At 37.0% G+C, this 22764-nt stretch overlaps 1 protein-coding gene across 1 annotated transcript in view; it reads left to right on the forward strand.

Moving 5' to 3' along the window:
* The window catches only part of LOC150082921 (E3 ubiquitin-protein ligase AMFR-like), a 271559-nt gene that overhangs the window by 221421 nt on the left and 27374 nt on the right, over positions 1–22764 (forward strand). The window contains exon 13 of the mRNA XM_090377682.1: positions 10225–10373. Coding sequence (XP_090233808.1) covers positions 10225–10373 — 149 coding nt within the window. The remainder of the gene's footprint in view (positions 1–10224; positions 10374–22764) is intronic.

The raw sequence follows: 22764 nt of genomic DNA on the forward strand, positions 1-22764 counted from the left end.
TTTATTTGTTTTTTTATATGATTGAAGAGGAAGGGAAAACACATTTCACCCTAATAACGTAAAAAACACAGAATTCCAGCTATGAGTATTATCGCAAATGCAATAACATAGTTTACTATGTTATAACATAGTTATAACATAGTTTATAAGAGATTTCACTAACAGTAAAGCCAAATAAACTGGAAACTGCAAATTGTTTTTGTTTATGTTACTGACCTCCAGAAATGTGTTTTAGGAAAATATTACAAAGGCGTTCAAAATTGATTCTTATAACTGAATGTATGATAATGATGAAAGTGTAGTGCATTTTAATGATTTGAATGGATTTTTAAATTAAAGTGGCTGATTCCACTAACCAGGGATCATGTTAACTGGTGTCTACTTATTTCACTTTACAATGGGCTTATGATTGTCTCCGACTGAACCACATGGTCCAGTCGGAGACGACAATCAGCCAATAGCAGTGTTCGTAAATGTGTTGGCCACCTGTTTTGTTTTTGCATCCTTTAGTTGAAGTGATATTTTGTGTTGTACTTTAATCAATGTATTAGTTTTAATCAATTTTTTTTTAATCAATGTGTACAATTTCCATTATAAAAATCACCTTTTAGAGAGATAAATAGCTTAGTTATTATAGCGACTTTTTAGTTATATGGCAAATTTCAACTTCCGAGGCCTTGGAACGAATTATCAAAAAACATGTTATTGGGTTCACATTACAATATTTTCATGATAGATGCAGTCTCTAGAATGGATTAATATTGTAAAGTGGGAGTCCACTGTACTTGTATCTGCAATAAGTATCTGTGCAGGTGATATTTTAAATACACAATAATAAGCTACAGTGGGCTCCTGCTTTACGATATTAATTGGTTTAGAAGAAACCTTCGTATCATGAAAATATCGTAATGTTGAACCCAATAACACATTAAGTAGGTGCAGGTTAAAATGATCACTGATTAGTAGAATCTGCTGCCTTATAAAATCAAATTTTAGAAACCATATTCAAATCAACAATTTGCAGTTTTCAGTTTATTGGACTTTTCTGTTAGTGCAATCTGTTATAAATGGGTAGTAAACTCTATCTTATTGCATTTGCGACAGTACTGATTGCTGGAATTCTGTGGGTTTTTACATTATTACAGTGAAATGTGTTTCCCCTTCCATGAAATCTTCAATCATATAAAAAGCATAAATAAATTTTCATTGATTGACGCTTACCTTTTTTTATTGTTTCAAATTCTACAACCACCCAAAAAAAAGAGAAAGTCAGTGAACAGAAATATCAGTTAGTTAGTATGTACATATTACAGTATTAACAGTATTAATTAAACTGTTTATGTAAACTTAAATTTATTTTTGTTTTGCTAACCTTTGGAAAATATTCTTCTGATTTTCATGTACCATTTAATTTTTTTAATTGGAAAGGTGGTAAAGTGAAAATTTGTGCTTTATATCTTTACTTTTATAGCCCGTGGAAAATATTCTTCATATTTTTGCTTATTAGAATCGCCATTTAATAGAATTAAAATTCAGTTTGTAAACATGATCAAAATGAACAGTGCTTACTTACATATCATATAGTGAACGGTATTTTATGGAGTGTCCACCGTAAAGCAATTTGATCGTACAGTGAACCAATCGTAAAGTGGGGGGACCCACTCTATTAATATTATGACAAAATCTTATTCTTGAAGCGCAGATAAATTCTACCCAGCAAAACTTTTTGTTAGTCAAATCAAAGGAGCATATGCTGCCTAGCAATCAGTGCTACTTTACACATCCCTTTGTTTGTCTATTACTTCAAAAAACATATTCCATATTTGGAACTTTTCCCCTATATACAAAGCTAAATTTACCTTCAGTAAGATGCCAAAAGAACATGATGCAAGTGTGTAAGAAGACATATATTCAAGATTTTCGGAGTATTAAAAATATGAACAAGTAATGCATTTGCCATCCATTGTCCGTATTGTGATATTTCATTTACAAGTGCCAGGAAACTATATAATCAGATAAACTGTGTATTCTTACTCTTATTTGCTTGCAAGTAAGAACAGTGCACAAAGATAGAGATAGAACTATATGCTTCAAAGTGAAGGTGATGGTGTTATACGTGTTGATCACACAAAGCAGATTGTTCAGAAATGTTTCCTGGTGATGAAATAGTAAACAAAGCCAGCAAACATTGTTAGTAAATTTGGACTGAAGGAAAGAAGAGGTGGTGATGACCTCAAAAAAAGTGCCATTGCTATTGATGGCAATAAACAAAGTGATTCAGATATATATTCGGTTATGGTGATCTTTATTTTTAAAAAAAATGTGAAATTGAAAGCAACTTGCTCCCATTCTAGTGTTGAGAAGTTGTTTCGAAGTTGGTAGGATGGGATTCTCTAGAAAACTGTCTAGAACCTTTCACTTGTGCTGCTGACATTTCCAACAATCTTTTTTCACAAAGGCTTGAAAACTGGATTTAAAAGGGCAGAGACATTGTATTCTCTTTTCACTATGACTGAATTAATCAGCCCCCATTGAAGGTTGCTTGGTAAAGATATCTGGTTTTTCTTTTGTTAAATTGGAAGAAAAATTTCTAAAAGTAGGGTGGTTTTCCCTTCAAGTGGATTAAAAATCCAAACTCACATTTGTGTGAGTTAGATCACCCGTGAGATGATTTAATTGAGGTGTATAAGGCTTTGAATGGATTGAGAAAGCTCAATGCTAATGGGATTCTTTTTTCACCTCCGTAGTCAGGTGGGCAGGAGCAGCAGTGCATAGCACATGCTTCTTGATTAGACCGGGGTTCGAGCCCGTGACCACCAAATATGGAGGATGCGGAAAGGTCAGGGAATGACCACTGCATATCCCCGGAGCAATATGGCCTTAGTTGCTAATACTCCTAAAAACCAAATAACAAACAAACAAACAATGGGATTCTTCCTCTTGCTCAGATTACTCACCTGAGGAGTATAAATCCAAATTGAAGACAATTATAGAATAGATGTGAGGAAATTCGCCTTTAGCCAGCAGGTGATTGATAGTTGGAACAAACTTCCCTCTGTTGTTGTAGTGGAGGTCAGCAACTCAAATAAGTTCAAGTCAGAACCAGACAAACATTTGGAGTGAATGGATGGGTGAAATGGGAAGTGTTGTGTGTTTTTTTTTTTTTTTTTTGCTGTTGCTATATAAGCTTGCTTTCTTGCATCATATGCCCTACTAATGCTAGTGAGGAAGCAGTGAATGTATTAATATAGATAATGTTCCTATTATTGTAAGCCAAAAAACTTGGGCAGCAAGAGTATTAAAGGAGGAAATTGATCACTTGATAGTAATAAACTGACCTTGTCATCTGATTAATTTGTGATGAAAGCTGGGGGATTACATGCCTTCTGAAATTGGATGAATTTAGTGACAATTAGTACTATCTAGCAAAGCAAACAGGAAAGGTAGATTGAAATAGTATCAATTAATGTATGCCAATGAACAGGGATGGGTTAGGAGCATAAAACTGACTATGCAGATATCCACAAGCAGCCCATTAAGTTATGTAAGAATGCAATTTTTATATACAATCTAGCCACTGACTCGCTAGGATTTTTTTCTGGTGTTTTAACATCCCAGTCTGCCCCTGCCAATGAAAAATGTTTGAAGTATAAGTGTATACAGTGGAACAGTTGGGTAAATTTTTAATTAACTGGTGGAACAACCTCTGACAAGTCTAAAGAAGAGTTTAGTAAGAAAAGCCACCTGAGAACTTATTGAAGAAAATAGAACAGGCAATCACCAACAAGTGACCCTGACTTATGTCCAAATTCACTTCCTAATCCAGGAGTAAATTAATTGAATAACATAAAATAAATAAATATAAAATAAACTACCTATTTTGACACCCTCCTCACATAGGTACCTATCCAGTTGATCTTTGAATCTCATCAAGCTGTCAGCCTCAATCACTCCTGGAGGCATTTTATTCCAGTGCTCTGCAACTTAGTGTTAAAAGAGAACTTCCTACAATCCAGTCTAAACCTCTTTCCCCAATAATTTAAATTTGTGTGTTCTATTTCTGGAATCATAACAGTGAGAATTTTACCCTCATTTACCTTACTTTCTTCTCAGGTTCTCTTCTCAGGGTCTTACGCACCTCAGTTGGTCTCCTTTAAGGTGCCTAGTTACCAAGCTCTGTACCCCACATATTTGAAGTCTCTTGTATGGTCTTCATTTTGCTGATCACACCAGACATGTTGCCCATCTTTGGACCTTTTCAAGAAGCTTTATCTTTTTTTAAGTTATGATCTCCATACTTGAACACAGTATTTCAAGTGTGGCCTTATAGTTGCCTTATACAGTGGGATTATGGGCCTTCCTACCTGTAAAAGAAAATGGTCAATTAATCATCGATAGGATACCATTGGTTTTTTTTTTTTTTTTATTGCCACCTGCCTGTGCTGCTCAGAGAACCTTATATCCAACAATATTGCAACTCCCAAATCCCTTTCTTTGTCTGCTGTTTTTAATTCTTTGCCTTTGTCTATTGGCAGTACATTTGCATTGCTCCAATCCAATCCAAAGGAATTTTTCTTGAGTCTAGTGATGCCCTCATAGTGAACCTTAATGGTTCTTTGCACTTTCTTCCCACTTCTCTGGGCGCCTCCGTAGCCAGGTGGGAAGGAGCAGCAGTGCGAAGCACACGCTTCTTGATTAGACCGGGGTTCGAGCCCGTCGCCACCAAATGCGGAGGGGGTCAGGGAGTGACCGCCGCATGTCCCGGAGCAATATGGCCTTGGTTGCTGATGCTCCTAAAAACCAAATAACAAACAAACAAACCCACTTCTCTCAAAATTAATGGGTATATGGCATCAATCCTGGCAGGCTTACTCACTTTTATGCTCCAAAGTTTTTCTAATAAATAATTTGATATTTCAGTATTGCTAATTTCATGCTTTCCAGCTCCACTCACACAGTTTTTTTTCTCATTACAAAAGGTCTTTCTTCTGTAAATATTGATGCAAAGTACCTGCTCCATTTTGAAACATCAGCTTTGGTTATCTTAGACTTTCCTACACCCATCACTCAAGTGTTCAGTCTTATTCATTCTTCTTTTTATTTGCATTTGTGAGAAACTCCTTGTCCCTGTTCTTTGCTCTCTGTGCTAGAAATTTCTCATAATCTGCATTTGCAGCATAACTTTTTCTGCGGTATGATTACAGATCAACTTGTAGCTGATTCGTAATCATTTACAAGTTGATTTCTAAATGAAATTAGATTATTATTGTAGATTGAAGAACTCCACCAACTGGTCATATTCTGCTGAATTTATTATGAATTCAGCAGAATATGAACTGGTCATATTCTGCTGAGGTTTTTATGGCACATTCCAGAATTTCTGGTAATGAATTGGCTGATAAAGCTGCAAAAAAATCCAACTACCTTAGATTTAACCAATATCCTGTTCCAGCATCAGACTGTCCACAAATCATTCGTGCTGCATGCCTATCAGAATGGACGGCACTCTCAAACTAATAATAAACTCTTGTAGTTTAAACAGGATCCAAAAATTTGGCGTTCCAGTGTCTGTACATCAAGACGAGAAGTAGTCCTTTCAAGAGCAAGAATAGGTCATACAAATCTGACCCACCTTCATTTACTCACAGGAGATGATCCACCACAGTATCCATATTGTTATATAAACGTGACTGTTAAACACATTCTCATTGAATGCCCATACTATAAGCAAGACAAATTCAATCTTGCTATAATTGGTTAACCTTCAGAAACCAATAAATCTAGAGAATCTTATTGGTGACAACGCAAATGTTTCTGAATTTTTCAACTTTCTGAAGCAAATTGGAGTTTTTAATCATTTCTGATCTCGGCCTTTTCTGACATTACTTGAATTTCCCATCTATTCATACAATAAATGAATAGGTGCATTATAGCTAAAGCAGCTTATGCACCATCAAACCTCCACAACAACAAGTTGATTTGTAGCTTCAGTACTTTCCATTGCTTGATTTTTCCCATGCCATCTTTTTCTGCTTTATTCAGTTGCTAGCTTGTTATTCATCCATCTTAGCATCTGCCTTATGCTATATTTTCGTAATGGTATTTATGTATTCATGGCATCTGTGTGCTATCTCTCCAGTTGATAGAGGCCATGTAGCACCTTCAGCTGTGATAGTCTCCTTTCTTGAAGCTAAAACCCTTTCCTTTGCCTTTAACAACTGCTAACATTCTGCCCTGAACTTATTTAAGTTGTTGACCTCCACTACAACATATGGAAATTTGTTCCAACTGTCAACTACCTGCTAGCTAAAGGAAAATTTCTGCACATCTATTAATTTCATTAACATTCCCTTCTGATTGTTCCTGTACTGTTCTTGTTGCGCTGTTTGGTAAGAAGCATCATCATCATCATCATCAGCCATTTTCAATCCACTGCAGGATGAAGGCCTCTCCAGCAACTTTCCAGTTGCTTCTGTTTTGAGCACTGGACATCCATTTACTACCCACAAACTCATGAATTTCATCTATCCATCTCCGCCTTTGTCTTCCAGGTTTTCTTCTAGCTCCTCTTGGATACCATTCTGTTATTTTCTTAGTCCATCTGTCATCATGTCTTCGAGCTATGTGTCCTGCCCAAGACCATTTTAGTTCTTTAGTTTTGATAAGAATGTCCTTTACTTGAGTTTGTTGCCTAATCCATGTGTTTCTCTTCTTATCTAACAGTCTTATTCCCAATATGATTCGTTCCATTCTTCGCTGTGTGGTTCTCAGCTTCTCTTCCATTCTTTTGGTGAGTGCCCAAGTTTCACTTCCATAAGTCATGGTGGGGAGTATACATTGGTCCATTATTTTACGTTTCAGACAAACTGGGATATTGCTCTTCAGTATGTGACTATATTTCCTGAATGCTATCCATCCAAAATTTATTCTTCTCTTGACTTCCAGCCATTTATCATTATTACAGCTAATAACTTTTCCCAGATAAGTATATGATTCCACCTTTTCAATTACTGCTCCTTCAATCATTATTTCCCTTTCTGTGGCATACTTGTTCATCATTACTTTTGTTTTAGACATATTCATCTTTAGTAAAAAATCCTTACTAGCTGTGCATAACTGATTAAGATTTTCCTCTAATTCTTTTGGATCATGGCTTATGACCACAATGTCATCTGCAAATCGCAAATGGTTTAGGTACTCTCCATTCACATTGACTCCTTTCTGCGACCAGTCTAATCTTCTGAAAGCTTCCTCAAGGGCAGCAGTAAACAGCTTAGGAGATATTGTGTCTCCTTGTCGAACTCCTTTCTCAATTTTAAATTTCCTACTGTCTTTGTCTAGTCTAATAAAGGAGGTAGCACGCTCGTATATTTTCTTCAAAATCATAATATATGGGGTATCAATGCCTTGTCTTTCCAGTGCCCGAAACATTGCCTTATGCTGTATGGAGTCAAATGCCTTTTCATAATCCACAAATGCCAGGCATAATGGTGTTTTATATTCATTTGCTTTCTCCATTAGCTGTGATATTACATGAAGGTGATCCATAGTTGAGAATCCTGTCCTAAAGCCAGCTTGCTCTTTCGGTTGATTCTCATCCAGTATTCTTTCTAATCTGTTAGTAATGACCCTTGTGAACAACTTGTAGATGTGGGATAACAAGCTAATTGGTCTATAATTTTCAATTTCTGATTTATCTCCTTTCTTATGCAGCAAAACTATGATTGCATTATTCCACTGCTTAGGCGTCACACCTTTTCTAATGCACTTTGTGAAGAGCCTTGCCAGTTTTTGTGTTATGTCTCTTCCTCCCAATTTTAACAACTCTACAGTAACTTCATCTGCCCGGCAACCCAAAGGTCGCGGGTTCGATTCCCGCCTCGGGCTTGGATCAAAGTACTGCAAAAACCTTGGGAGGTGCAATATGGCCACAGAAGCCGATGCGCCAACAACTACCAAATCAAAAAAAAAAAAAAAAAAAAAAAAAGTAACTTCATCTTCCCCCGGGGCTTTCTGATTCTTCATTTTCTTCAATGCATGTTCTACCTCATCAGGAAGAATATCGGGTATGTCTTATGTGTTGCTACTTTGCAATCCATCTTCCCCACTGCTGGGGAAGTATGGTCCCCAGCATGATCCCATTATTCATTCTGCCTTTCCTAAATACATTGTACATACCAGGTGACACCACATTTCCATTAGCCCTATTATGTCAGCATCAGTTGTCCTAACTAGTGCAGGAACTTTTTTTTTTTCTTCTTTTTTCTTCTTCTTTTTTCTTTTTTTCTCTTCTTTTTCTTTTTTTCTTCTGGCTTTAATAAAGCATTTTGCTTGTTTTTCTTGACTGTTATGCCAACATTTGAAAATTCAAATATAGTTGTTCTACAAAACATGCCAACATCAGTTTACTGTGGTCATTTCTTATTTTTATGTTGAAGAGTGTGATATGCAAATTTGTTATATCAAACATCAGTTAAATTACCCACTTCTGTTTTGGAAATTGATTACCATAGCAGATTAAATCAGAGGGATGACTATCTTAATCATAGGAAGCCCTTCTGCCAAGATCAGTGAAAGCCTGAAACAGACTATTCTGTCCTTTGTTTATTGAGAAGTGCTTTATTGCTGCATATGACTACTTGTTGCACAAATTTTGTCAGTTGGCTGTGCATCATTTTCAAAACTTTTTATGTAAAGTTTCCAGTGCTTCTCAGTATCATTGGAAATAAAGAAATAGATGAAGCAGTGGATATTTTGGAGTATTATGTCACTTTCAGTGTGTGAACCTACCTGAAGCTATTATGGAAGAAAGACTGGTTGCCATTGGTTGAGGAACTAACAAGTGGACAAGGAAATTTAGTGAATTATCTCAAGTCATATCTGTTAGTTTAAAACTCCTGATAACAGTGCAGACTATTTGGTTGGATGGAAAAAGCAACACTCAATTCCAATCTGATGAAACTTCGGTAATACCCTTAGCAGCAAAGTCTGGACAGCTGGGATATTATTATAAACAAACACTTATCTACATTTCTGAAGAAGATAAAATCTGAAACGGTTACTTCCAAAGCAGTCAAACAATCCAAGATAGAAAAATCCTGGTTGTGCTGTTGATTGAAAGCATACTGTACTGGTAAATCGTATGGCTATGTCTTAATAAATGTGTGTGTGTTATCCTGCATTCCAAAAATCACAGGGCAGCAGCTAGATACTCCTCACTGTTATGTATTCTATAGGACATCCCTCTTTCTCAACTTTTCTCTTTAAGCCCATTGTTTGCCCTTAAGCTCTGTAAGCTTCTTTCAAACTATCAAGGAGAATGTGCAAGTGTGACCATGACCCATAATATTAAGTTGGAAATGAAATTTTATGAAATATATCCAGTTATATTAAAATAATCAGGTATCATCCTTTTTAGCTATAATAATAAAGATGCCCTTTAGTTGTTAATAATCAGGACACCCTTAACTTCACTTTTGTTGCCAGAGGTATAATAATAATGAAATAATGAAAGAAGACCTGGAGAAAACTGTACAGTGTCAAATGAAGTTTTCTGAGCAGTGAAGCAGTGCAGACACTTTGCTAGGATATCACACATGAGGTTCTTTAATGATATTCTGAAGCTTTCGCCAGCAGGAAAAGCAGGTGATTATCCTATTGTATAAAGCAATGGTTAGGCTATATCTTTAATACTGTATGCAGGTTTGGAAATTTGGCACTTCAGAAAGCAAGTAGAACTGTTGGAAGAGTATTACCATGAAAGGCTTCAGTTCTGTAAATTGCAACATCTGGAAACTAGGCATCTACCTGGAGACCTAATTGAGGTGTTTACGACTTTAAAAAGGTAACTAAACTAAATTTTGATGTCACCTGTACTTCTGAAGTGAAACACACACACACACACACACACACACCTAGAAATTTAACTTGTAAAACTCCTTTAGCTAGAGAGTACTTTATTGTTGGAATATATTTCCATCTAGTGAGGATTGGATGTTATTAGAAAGATGGGCAAATGAAATAGGGTTTTTTTTATTAAATTTAATTTTTTTAATTTTATTATTTATTTTTATTTATTATTATTTTTTTTTTTTTTACCGATGCTGTATAAGCTGATTTCCTTCCATATTTTGATTTAGGAAGGAAGATTTAAACTGATTTAGATCTGAAAATAGCAAAAATTGATTAATAATCTCTGACTTCTGTAAATCCTAACTTTTGCAGGACACCACACGCAGCCATGTGTCTGTGGCAAATGAAGTAAATGAAGTGCTGCCTCTGTTATCATCAGCTAATCAGGTCAGTTATCTAGATGATGCAGTTCTTCCTTCACCTCCTAGTGAAACTTCTGATATTGATGATGAAATGGAAAGGTAAGTTAGTATTTATTATTATTTATTTTTAACTGCTTGTTGTTTTTGAGCAGTTGATTTCTTAGCATAATTTTGCTACATTGCTTGTTATAAAGATGAAGTATTTCATGTGATTTATTCACTTCATTCTTTTTCCAAATAAAGTTTTTCTATTATTATTAAGCTATTTAGCAATAGTTTATCACTGCAGTACTCCCCTCTAAAATCCGTAATTAAAAAAGGCTTTTTTAAATAGTTAATCTTAATTCTTTTTTCACATTCTATGAGTTCACTTTTTTAATTACAGATTTTAGATGTGAGTACCACAGTGATAAGCTATTGATAAATAATTTAATGAAAAACTTACAGTACTCTAGCTAAATTAATACAATTATTGTTATTATTTGAAATGCACACAATGTGCAGTGAAGTTTTTTGAGCAATATAAAGTTTGTAAAAATTAACTCTATACTTATCAGTTTTTTCCCATTTGGACTTTTACTACCAAGCATTAGTGGGTCAAAAATGAAATCAAAAAATTGTAAAAAAAATAATCTTATTGTCTCACTTTTTTTTTTTTTTTTTTTTTTGCAGTAATATCCTCTGTTTATATGCATTATTTGGTTCAGCATCATCACTTCAGGAACTAAATTTTAGAGGGTTCCTTCAATTCTTCTCTGTATGATCTCTCTTTCTCTCTCTCTCTATCTGTCTGTCTATCTATCTATACTAACACTCATTAATACCCTGCCGACCGGGCTAGCCGAGTGGGTAAAGTACCTACCCGGCAACCCAAAGGTCGCGGGTTCGATTCCCGCCTCGGGCTTGGATCAAAGTACTGCAAAAACCTTGGGAGGTGCAATATGGCCACAGAAGCCGATGCGCCAACAACTACCAAATCAAAAAAAAAAAAAAAAAATTAATATCCTGGAACAATATTTTACATTGGTGGAAACCTCTTACAAATACTTTGCTGCATGCTGAAGCAGGAAATACACTGTGCTGCCACTTTTTTTTTTTTTTTTATGAAAACCCCAAACACGAAAAGTATCAAAACCTATAGTACTTAGTACTGTGCATGGGTCGAAGGAGAAGTATGGGGGGAGATACCGGAAACTTTGCTCTAGAGACTAAACATGGGTTTCACCACTTCAAGCCTCCAATAAGCAAAGTGGTGGTATTTCACCGGTTGATGTGAAAGTCATCTACCATAGGTACACTTACCTAGTAGCATGTTGAGCCTCCTTTAGCCTTCAAAATAGTGTGAATTCATCTAGGCATGGATTGAATAAGATGCTGAAAACGTGCAGGAATGGAGTATCATGCAAACATGAGTGTGTCAAGCAGTTCCTTGAGATTCGACGGAGATGTAGGACTGCAGTGAATGGCCCTTTCCAGCTCATTCCAAAGATGTTCAATAGGATTGAGATCCGTGGACTGAGAGGGGCCACTGCAGCAAAGTCATTGTCATGTTCCTGGAACCATTCCATAGTGATTTGGGCTTTGTGCACTGACACATTATCTTGCTGGAAGTAACCATCTGAGGATAAACTGTCAACATGAACGGATGCACTTGGTCAGCAACGATGTTTAGGTATGATGTGGCATTCAGATGTGAATCTATGGGTATCAATGGCCCAAAGCGTGCCAAGAAAACATTCCCCACATGATAACACTGCCTCCACCACCTTGCACAGTAGTCATCAGACATGATGCACCCATGGATTCGTGTTTTTTTTTGCCAAATTCTGAGTCTTCCATCAACACAATACACCAGTAACTTCAACTCATCAGACCAAGCAACTGTTTTCCAATCCTCAATAGTCCAGTGCTGGTGTTTCTGTGCCTCCAGGAGGTGTGCTCTATTGTTCTTATTGATAACAAAGGTACACTATGTGGTTGTTGGCTGTTGTAGCCAATTCACGACAAAGTGCGGCTAGTGGTCCGTTGCGATATTTTCTGTGCACCAAGGTTGTATTCTGACATGATGTGCGACATTGTGGCCCATTCTTGCTACGGTTTGCACAGTTTAACTGATACTAGAAAGGTTGTTCTGCTGCATTTATATCCACAACTGTGGTCATATGACTTGCAACATTGTGGGACAAACCATTTGTGTGCACAGCAGGGGTGTACCTAACAAAGTGGCAGCACAGTGTATATTATTGTTAGACAACAGAACCTATACTTTTCATTTCAAAAGGCATCCAACAAGGTGGTATTCTCTCTCTCTCTCTCTCTCTCTCTCTCTCTCTCTCTCTCTCTCTCTCTCTCTCTCTCTCTCTCTCTCTCTCTCTCTCTCTCCACTGCTGCATTAGAGCCTTTCTTGGCTAATAACATGTAATTTCATTTCATATGCTAATGACTTAAAAACTTTTTTATCACATCTCTACAAGCTAGAGAACTACTTAAACTGCATTGGGCTACAACTGAACCCAAGTAAATCTGAACAAAGGATTATTTCCAATCAGAAAATTAAGAATATCTCATTCCCATAGGGGTAGCTTCCTGTTTGGACCTTGGGCTAATATGGGTGAAGGTCTCATTTTTGCATCATACTTCACCCATATCGTGGCCAAAACATACTCTACTCCTCAATGGTCCACTAGGCAGCAGTTAGTGGAAATTTGGTACCCTGTACTTGAAATTCAGTATATCGCAAAATATATGCTACCAATATAGCTGTATACCTCACAGATGTTGGCCTCAGTGTCACTTTCATGCTGTTTTAAGGTTATAAATGGCTGTATAAGGTGTATGAGAAACCTTTCACCATCTCATGAACCATACTATATTCAAACCTGCTGTATTCACATGAACCATACTATATTAAAATCAAACCCTGGAAGATATGCATAATCACAAGAAATGTTCTCATTTTTGCCCACCTCACTGGGGAGCAGTAAGGTGACAGTCTTCCTCTGAGTGCTTAAGTAGATAATTTCTCAACCATGGCCCATTGCGAAGATCTCTGTTGGTCCAAGATTACCACTATTATCCCCCACTCAACTTTTCAGGATGTGCTTTGTGAAGATCCCATATTAGACAGGCTTTTGGTAATTCTTTCCTTCTCACCCAGTTATGCAGAATCTTTCCTCCCAATTTATGACCACCTGAAATGACTATTCTGTATTTTTATGCAACTGGTGGGTGGGTACACCTGAACCCACTGGTGGGTACTGTATATTGTCAAGTATTAGTGCTATGTGGATTGTTTTTTAAATTGTAAATACAGACGCTAGACTAAAAAAATTAGTTACTTGTGGTATATACAGCATATAACAGATTGAACATGTGTATCTTCTGCACTTGTTTGCTTATAGCACTAAAATTAGATTAAGGTTAACCTATTTTTTCAGTTTACAAGTGTACCAGCAAATAACTAAAGAAGTGAGGGCATCTACCACAAAAGATGGGGCATCGAAAAGATGTTAGTGACAAAATGAGTAATAGCATTTGGCAGGTCTAAAGGACATCCTGTTAAAGAATTAGCTGAATTTGCTGCTGTTTTTCACAAAGAACAGTAATAAGAGTTTTTAAGGAATCAAGTTTTCAAGTTAAAATTAGCAACATTGTGCATTTATATATGAGAATCAATCTCTTTTACTTGATTTGACCCTTCTCCATCTCACTGTCATAATATAGTTGACAGAAAAAAAAACAAAAAAAAAAAACTGAGTTTACCTTTGTCTTTCTTTTCACAACAAAATAATAAAACTACATCAAAATTTGATTAAAAAAAGTTAATTTATGATTATTTCACATAACACAGAAAAACACTATTATCGTACATTTATATTTTGCAATGAATACTATCACATCATACCTGATGGCCAATCATTAATGAAAATAATGATTGGCCATCATTATTGCTGAAAGATGCTGTTTGTTAAGTTAATGAACAGCATCTTTCAGCAAGATGCCAAAGAAATACAACATAATTTCAAAAGACACATGCAAGATAATTGTGTATTCTGAAAGGATCCATCTATTGTAAAATCTGAAAAGGGTAACATATTTGTTTTGTATACTGTATATATATTTCATATTTCAGTTTCAGACAGTGTGAAATACAGTGTAATTAGGCATTTGCAAATAAGCATAACAACAGCTTGCAATGCATAAGAATTAATGCAAAAATAGATATCGCATTTTGTTGATAATGTATCAGTTATGATAGACCCCTGAAAACTGGAGTAGCAAGTGTATTAAAAGAGCAGGTTGAGTGAAGCACTTTGTGGTAATGTGTTGTCCTTGACAACTTATTAATTTGTGCTGAAAAGGGAGCTGCATGCTTTTTGCAAAAGCAGATGAATATTTGGTGAAAATTAATATGTACCATCTGGAAAGAAGTACCACAAGAAAATATAGATTTAAACAATTTCAACTGATGCTTACCACCGAAGCAAAAAAAAAAAAAGATTTTGAAGAATGTGTATCTTTGGTTAAATGCATAATTAGAAAAATAGAATATTGGAAACCTTTGACAAATATATTTAAAGAAGAAGCGGTGAAAAAAGCAGTTCAGCATTTTCAGGGTTATCAAATTGAAAAGTACAACAAGCAATCGATAGCTAGTGCCAAAGACTGATGTTCATATGCAGTTAATGATCCAAAAGTTTAGAAATACGGCAAATTGAATATCTCAAAAAAAAAAAACCCACCTTCCGAATTGAACTGCTGCTAAAAGCAGTCATAAACAGACCAAGAAAACTGATAATTCTAAGGATGTTATGTGCAAATTTATTGCATCAACAGGTTTTCACATCTTCCATTTTGGAAGTTCATTACCATAGCAGACTAAGTTAGAAGGATTATTCTGACTTGGGAATTTATGGGGAAAAAAAAAAAAATTGCCAAGATTATGGAAATTCTAAAACAAGAGGAGGACAATTCTTTTGCTCATTGAGGATGATTTTCTGATAAATGCTTAGATAGCATAAATTTCATCAATTGGCAGCACATTGTCGTGCAATACCACCACTTTGCTTATTGGAGGCTTGAACCCATGTTTAGTCTCCAGAGCTAAGTTCCAGTCAACCCGTCCCCATCTCTTCCATCATGCAGTATGACTGATGACTTTTGGGGTTATGATGAACATCATGGCGAGATCCAATCTTCCTTACATTTCGAGGGTACAGTTCTAAAATGGTGTTCGCAGGCTGGCCGCTAGTTAGTACAACGGACCGGACCTACTGGTAACTCTTTAGGAGGCTTCCAGATCAGCTAGAGTATAATCTTGCTACCTCTGCTCTGCCAGATAGTGACTGGGAGTCCAAGTAGTGTGTATGCGGAGGGCATTGTCGAGGCCACGTTATGTCAAGGATCTGGGTATATTCTTACCATGTATACGCCATATCCAAAAATTTCATAACTTCATACAGCATGCCCCCCCACTCTTTCTTACTATTGAATACACCATGAATTGTCAAACTAATAGAGTAAGCTTATCTGCGAAAAGATCTAAACCTCCCAAACACTTCCTAGTTCATTTCACAAATATACGTGGTCTCAATTCTAATCTCAATGATGTCCATTTCCACTTGCAGTCTGCCAAGCCCCACATACTTTTTCTGACAGAATCTCAGTTATCGGTTGATTCAACTACTGCTCATCTCAGTTGCCCAAATTATTCGCTGTATGATTCCTTTCGCCTCAAAGGTGGTACTTACGCATATGTCCGTTCTGATATTCTCTGTCAGAGACTTGGTAATTTGGAATCTCCTCTTTTTGATCTTCTCTGGCTTAAAATCTCTCTACCTCATTGTGTCAAATTCTTCTGTTGTCTCTACCATTCAACATCTCTCAACTCCACTAATCACTTGGATCTCTTTGACTTCTTCTCTTTGGAATTTGACTTTCTCCAGTCCAATTTCCAAACAGTGAGGTAATTTTCCTTGGTGATTTTAATGTTTTTAACTCTAGCTGGCTTCCGTTTTCTAGTCACACTGATCCAGCTGGTCGAGATGCTGAAGCTTTTGCAATTACTAATGACCTTGCACAGATTGTTCATTTACCTACAAGAATACCAGACAATCCTAACCATACAGCCAACACACTTGATCTTTTTCTCACAAACAACCCTTCTAAGTACACAGTCGAAGTGAGTGGTCCTTTAGGCACCTCAGATCACAACTTGGTGATTGTCTCTTCTCCAATGGAGCCTTTATCTCATGGCTGTTTCCAACCTCGTGTTGTTTGGCATTTCAAGAATGCAAAATGGGATGACCTGCGAGATTTCTTTTCTTTGGTCGGACTACTGTTTCAAAACTTCTGATGTCAATGTTTGCTCAGATCGTGTCAGTGAAATTATTCTTGTAACAACAGCCCCAATGGTAGCCGAGCATTCTGGTCTCTTGCCAAAGCTGTTGGCTGCAACTTTTGCCCATCTCTGCTCTCACCTCTGTCCAAACCAGATGGTTCTGTTGTCACTTCAGCCAAGAATAAAGCTGACCTGCTAGCATCCCATTTTTCTTCCAGCTCATGTATTAATGATCTTGGTAAAACACCTCCCACCATTCCTAACACGCTCATTCAATGCCTTCTGTTGTCTTCCATCAAAAGGATGTTAGAAGGATTTTGACAAATCTTGATGCAAAGAAAGCTCCAGGTCTTGATGGTATTTCTCCACTTGTTCTTAAAACCTGTGCTCCTGAACTTACTCCTGTTCTTTGCCACCTTTTTTCACTTTCTTATTCCAAAGGTGTTTTTCCTTCTGCTAGGAAATTTGTTCCTATCCAGCCAGTTCCTAACAAGGATAACAAATCCCTCCCATCCAATTATCATCCTATTGCAATTACTCCTACTCTTTCTAAAGTAATGGAGAAATAAATTAATCGCCAACTCTTAAACTATCTAGAAACCTTCCGTCGGATCAACGATCGCCAGTATGGATTCCATCAGTATCGATCCACTGGTGATATTCTGGCTTGTTACTCATTTATGGACAAATTCAATGGAAAAGTTTGGTGAAACACAAGCAGTTGCTCTTGACATCTCAAAGGCTTTCAATCGTTTTTAGCATAATGGTTTTTGAAACAAGCTTTCATCTTATGGTTTTCCCACTGTTTTTTTTGTAGTTGGTTATCCAGTTTTCTCTCTGATCGCTCACTGAGGTTGATGGTGGATGGCTCTCTGTCTTCTAACTTCTTCGCTAATGCTGGTGTCCCCCAAGGTTCAGTTCTTTCTCCCACTGTTTTCCTCTTGTATATTAATGACCTTCTTCCATTGACTGGAAATCCTATCCATAGTTTTGCCGATGATAACACATTGCATTCCACTTTCCATTTTGAGAAACCTGGCTCTGCTCAATCAGCTTCAACTTCTCGAATATCTGCTACCAGTTCCCTAAATGCTGATCTCCAGGTAATTCTCCAGTGGGGCAAAGACAACTTAGTTGATTTCAATCCTTCTAAAACTCAGTCTTGTCTTATATCTAATAGGGACATAATAGGGCTTACGGAGACGTGGTGCCACCCGGAAATTGGGGATGATGAGTTTCAGTACGGCTTGTATAATGTATTTAGGAAGGATAGAGTAGATAGAAGGGGTGGTGGGGTAATGCTTCTTATCAGAAGCAGCCTGAGTGCGACGATAGCTTTCCCAGATTCAGACATTTCACATGCTAGTATAGAGTCTGTATGGTGTGAGATAGTTGGAAACAAAGGTACAATGCGAGTAGGCGTAATCTACAGACCAGGTGATTGTGAAGACTATGACAAAAGCCTCTACATGCAAATGGAATGGGCAAGTAAGCGTCAATGCCTTATGGGTGATTTCAATTTGCCTCTAATTGATTGGAGTAAATGGGAAGGAAACTCGACATGGGGAACAAAATTTTTAAATCAACTAGATGACTGTTATTTGTATCAACATGTCAGGGAAAGTACTAGAGAAAAGAATATCCTAGACCTCATCATCACACATGAATCAGATGACATAACAGGGCTGACAGTAGAGGAACCAGTAGCAGGAAGTGATCACGGAGTTCTACGGTGGATGATGACGAGAGAGGTAGCAGAAGTAAAAGGCAAAGGAATGGGTTTTAATTTCAGAAAAGGAAATTACGATGCCTTAAGGTACTACATGGCCTCTATTAACTGGGTAGATATCGCGCAGAGAATGAATACAATTGAACTGTGGTACGCTTTTAAAACATTAATCACAGATGCCTTGAATGCGTATATACCATTAAAAAAATACTCCATGAGAAGGGTTCCAAGTTGGATGAATAGTGAAGTTGCCACATTACTTGAGCAGAAAAAGGTGGCATGGAAACGTTACAGAGCAATAAAAAGTACTGAAGCCTATAACAGCTACAAGGTGGTGTGTAATAGAGCCACAGAAAAGGTTCGACAGGCAAAGGCAGTTTATGAGAAATCACTAGCAAACAGAGCAAAGAGGGGGGATAAAGAATTCTTCACATATATAAATGCCAAGAAGAGCAGGACAAACCAGATCGGACCTTTACGTAAGGGAAAGGGGATAGTAATAAATACACCAGCTGCCGTTGCAGATGAACTCAACAGTTATTTTGCATCGATATTTACAAATGAAAAGCCTTTTGTGGCAATGGGAAATTGTGGGAGCAAAGTTAAAAAATATGTAATTAATGATATTGAAATTTCGCAAGATTATTTAATGAAAAAACTTTCAAGCCAGACTAGTAAGGCTCCTGGAGTTGATGGAATATACCCTATAATCTTGAGAGAGGCGGCAAGCGAGTGCATTGAACCACTGAGGCTGGTTATGCGAGCATCACTAGACTCTGGGGAGATTCCCTTGGATTGGAAAAGTGCAAATGTATCTCCCATACATAAGGGTGGCTCTAAAAGTGAAGTGGGAAATTATCGACCTGTCAGTCTGACTTCAGTAGTAGGGAAAATCATGGAGGCATTGATCAAGGGTGGAATTCAGGATCATTTGGATAGAATTGAAATTCTCAAGGATACTCAGCATGGTTTTGTAAAGGGAAAATCATGTTTAACAAATCTGGTTCGCTATTTCGAAGGGGTCACTCACGAGCTGGATTTAGGGAATAATTTCGACATTGTTTATTTGGATTTCAGCAAAGCTTTTGACTCAGTCCCACATGAGCGGTTGCTTTATAAGCTGGAACAGGTTGGAATCACTGGGAAAATCCTTAGATGGATAGAAGGATGGCTTCAGGGCAGGAGGCAGAGGGTTGTGATAAATGGCTATTCCTCAGATTGGGTTGATGTAAGAAGTGGGGTTCCCCAAGGATCAGTATTAGGACCACTGTTGTTTTTAATTTTCATAAACGACATTGATGAAGGGATAGAGGGCGTGATGTCTAAATTTGCAGATGATGTTAAAATTGGTAGAGTAGTTAATGATCACTGTCAAGCTGAGCAAATAATTTCGACATTGTTTATTTGGATTTCAGCAAAGCTTTTGACTCAGTCCCACATGAGCGGTTGCTTTATAAGCTGGAACAGGTTGGAATCACTGGGAAAATCCTTAGATGGATAGAAGGATGGCTTCAGGGCAGGAGGCAGAGGGTTGTGATAAATGGCTATTCCTCAGATTGGGTTGATGTAAGAAGTGGGGTTCCCCAAGGATCAGTATTAGGACCACTGTTGTTTTTAATTTTCATAAACGACATTGATGAAGGGATAGAGGGCGTGATGTCTAAATTTGCAGATGATGTTAAAATTGGTAGAGTAGTTAATGATCACTGTCAAGCTGAGCTTCTTCAGAGAGACCTAGATAGACTTCAAGAATGGTCAGAAAAATGGCAGCTGTGCTTTAATCCAACAAAGTGTAAGGTATTACACCTGGGAAACAGTAATCCCAAAATAACTTATTCACTTGGTGGAGTTCAACTAAACCCAGTACTGGAGGAAAGGGACTTGGGTGTTACGATACGGTCAGACATGAAATTCTCTGATCATTGTAAACAGGTTGCAAGGAAGGCCCATGGTGTCCTATCGATGATCTATCGAACTTTTGCAAGTAGAGATAGGGACATGATAATCCCATTATATAAGGCCTATGTTAGACCACACTTGGAATACTGTGTTCAAGTATGGAGACCGCACCTAAAGAAAGACATCGAGCTTCTTGAAAGGGTGCAAAGAAGGGTAACTCGCCTGGTGAGATCGGCAAAAGGGCGTCCTTATGAAGAAAGACTTCGGATATGTGGGTTGCAGAGTTTGGAAACTAGACACCTTAGAGGAGATTTGATTGAGGTGTTTAAGGCTCTGAGAGGCATCAGTAAACTGAATGAGGACAAAATTTTCAAGATTATAAATGATGCTAGAACTAGGGGACATAAATTCAAGTTACGCGGGGAAATGTTTAGATTGGACTGCAGGAAGTTTTATTTTAGCCAGCGAGTTATAAATTACTGGAATAAGTTGCCTTCATGGGTGGTAGAGGCCGACAGTTTGGGGAAATTCAAAGGTCATCTGGATAGTACTTTCGGGTAAGGGAAGCGCATAGGATGATAGGATTAATTTCCTTTTTATTTAATTTTTAATTTCATTTTATTATTTTTATTTCTTTATTAATTATTATTATTTATTTATTTAATTTTTGTTTTTATCATTGTTTTGTTCGGATTTTTTTTTTTTTTTTTTTTTGGCTGGTGCAGCATAAGCCATAGGCTTTCTTGCACCATACGGCCGTTACTAATACTAAATACTAAATACTAAATCTCACAAAAAGGATTCTTCTTCTTCTATGCTTACCTTTGGTGACACTCCGATTTATAGACAAAATGATATATCTCTTTTGGGGATTACCCTGACTTCTAATCTCTCTTGGCACAAGCACATTACAACTATTGCTTCCTCTGCATCTAAAAAACTTGGTTTTCTCTTTTGCTCTTGGCATTACTTTTCTTCCAAACAACTGTTCACTCTGTACAAATCACAAATCTGCTTTGCCATGGAATATTGTTCCCACATCTGTGGCGGCATCCCAAAACCTCTCTCAGGCTTCTAGATTCCATTCAGAAGAGGGCAGTTAGGTTAATTAATGACTCCTCCCTAACAGTCTCTCCACTTGCTGTCTCATAGATGTACCTTTTCTACAAATACTTCCATGGGCACTGTTCTTCTGAATTGGCTTCTATAAATCCTGCTCTCTCTTTCAAAACAGTCCGAACATGTGCTGCCGCCACAAGCCAACATCATTTACTGTCCAACTTCAAACTCACAGAACCAACTTTTCATCTTCCTCGTTAATTCATTCAACTGCAATTTTCTGGAACAACCTTCCTTCATACGTATTTCCTGAAAATTAGTGTACAGAAGTTCAAGTGTAATGTCAACAAATATCGTCTTTCGTCTTCTCAACCTCCAACCCAAGCACAGTACTAAGTACTATAGGTTCTAATATCGCATGTTTGGGGTTTCATTAAAAAAAAAAAAAAAATTTTTGTGGGGAGAATTTTCCAATATTTCTTGATGTCAATAAAGATAAAGAAATAGATGAAGCAGTAGTTTTTTGCAGCATCAATTCTGTTAGTTTCATTGTGAGAACCTCCCAGGTGCTATTATGAAAGGGAAAAAAATTATATGGAGTGGTCTCTGAAATATAACAGATTATCTCAAATAAGGCATGGCAGTTTAACAATTCCACATAGTAATGCTGAATGTGAGAGAATATTCATCCAGATTAGCAAAACAAAAACAGAGTTCACATGTTCTCTTTCTAGTCCAGGAGGGCCATAATGAACTAAATTTTAAATCAACATTCCTGAAAAGTGCAGTCTGCAACAGTATGTCTAACAGAAATCCACAGACAGAAAAACGTTAGTAAACTAATGTTTAAAAGCATACTATGACGATAAACAACCATATGGCTGTATTTTAATGTAATGTGTATTTTGTCAGTGAACTGTAATTTCTAGTGCAGTGCGGATTTACAATTGCCTATCTCCAGCTTTTTTGAAAGTCAAAAGTTTGCAGCTATGATTGTGGTTAAGTGATCAGCTACTAATATTGTGAGTAGTAAATGAAAAATTATTTTAAACAAGACAAGAATTGCAACAGTTAACAGGATATCTGGAGTACGGTCTCCTGAAAGAGACCAATGTTAATGGATGTGCATAAGAAGGCCCAGCTGATATGGGTTAAAAGGCATAAAACTGAACTGTTGATGATTGGAGAGCTGTGATATGGCTTGTACTATAATGATGCTAAGCACCAAGTTCACAGGAGTAGCACGAGTCATTTCTGTTAGACTGTGTAAGGTATCATACAAGCTAGGGGTGGGTCAGTAATGCTTTGGGGATGCTTTAACTACAGGGGATCCTCATTATCTGAGGATAATTGGTTCCAGAAAATTCCACTTAAAACAGGGACCAAATTTTCGTAATGTTTATTATTTAAATAAAACTAAATGCAATGAGGCATAATATTTTACGAGTTTAAGATTGTATATA

The sequence above is a fragment of the Mastigoproctus giganteus genome, chromosome 7 (genome assembly GCF_048544385.1).
Source record: "Mastigoproctus giganteus isolate SK-2022 chromosome 7, ASM4854438v1, whole genome shotgun sequence".
Taxonomy (NCBI): Eukaryota; Metazoa; Arthropoda; class Arachnida; order Uropygi; family Thelyphonidae; genus Mastigoproctus; species Mastigoproctus giganteus.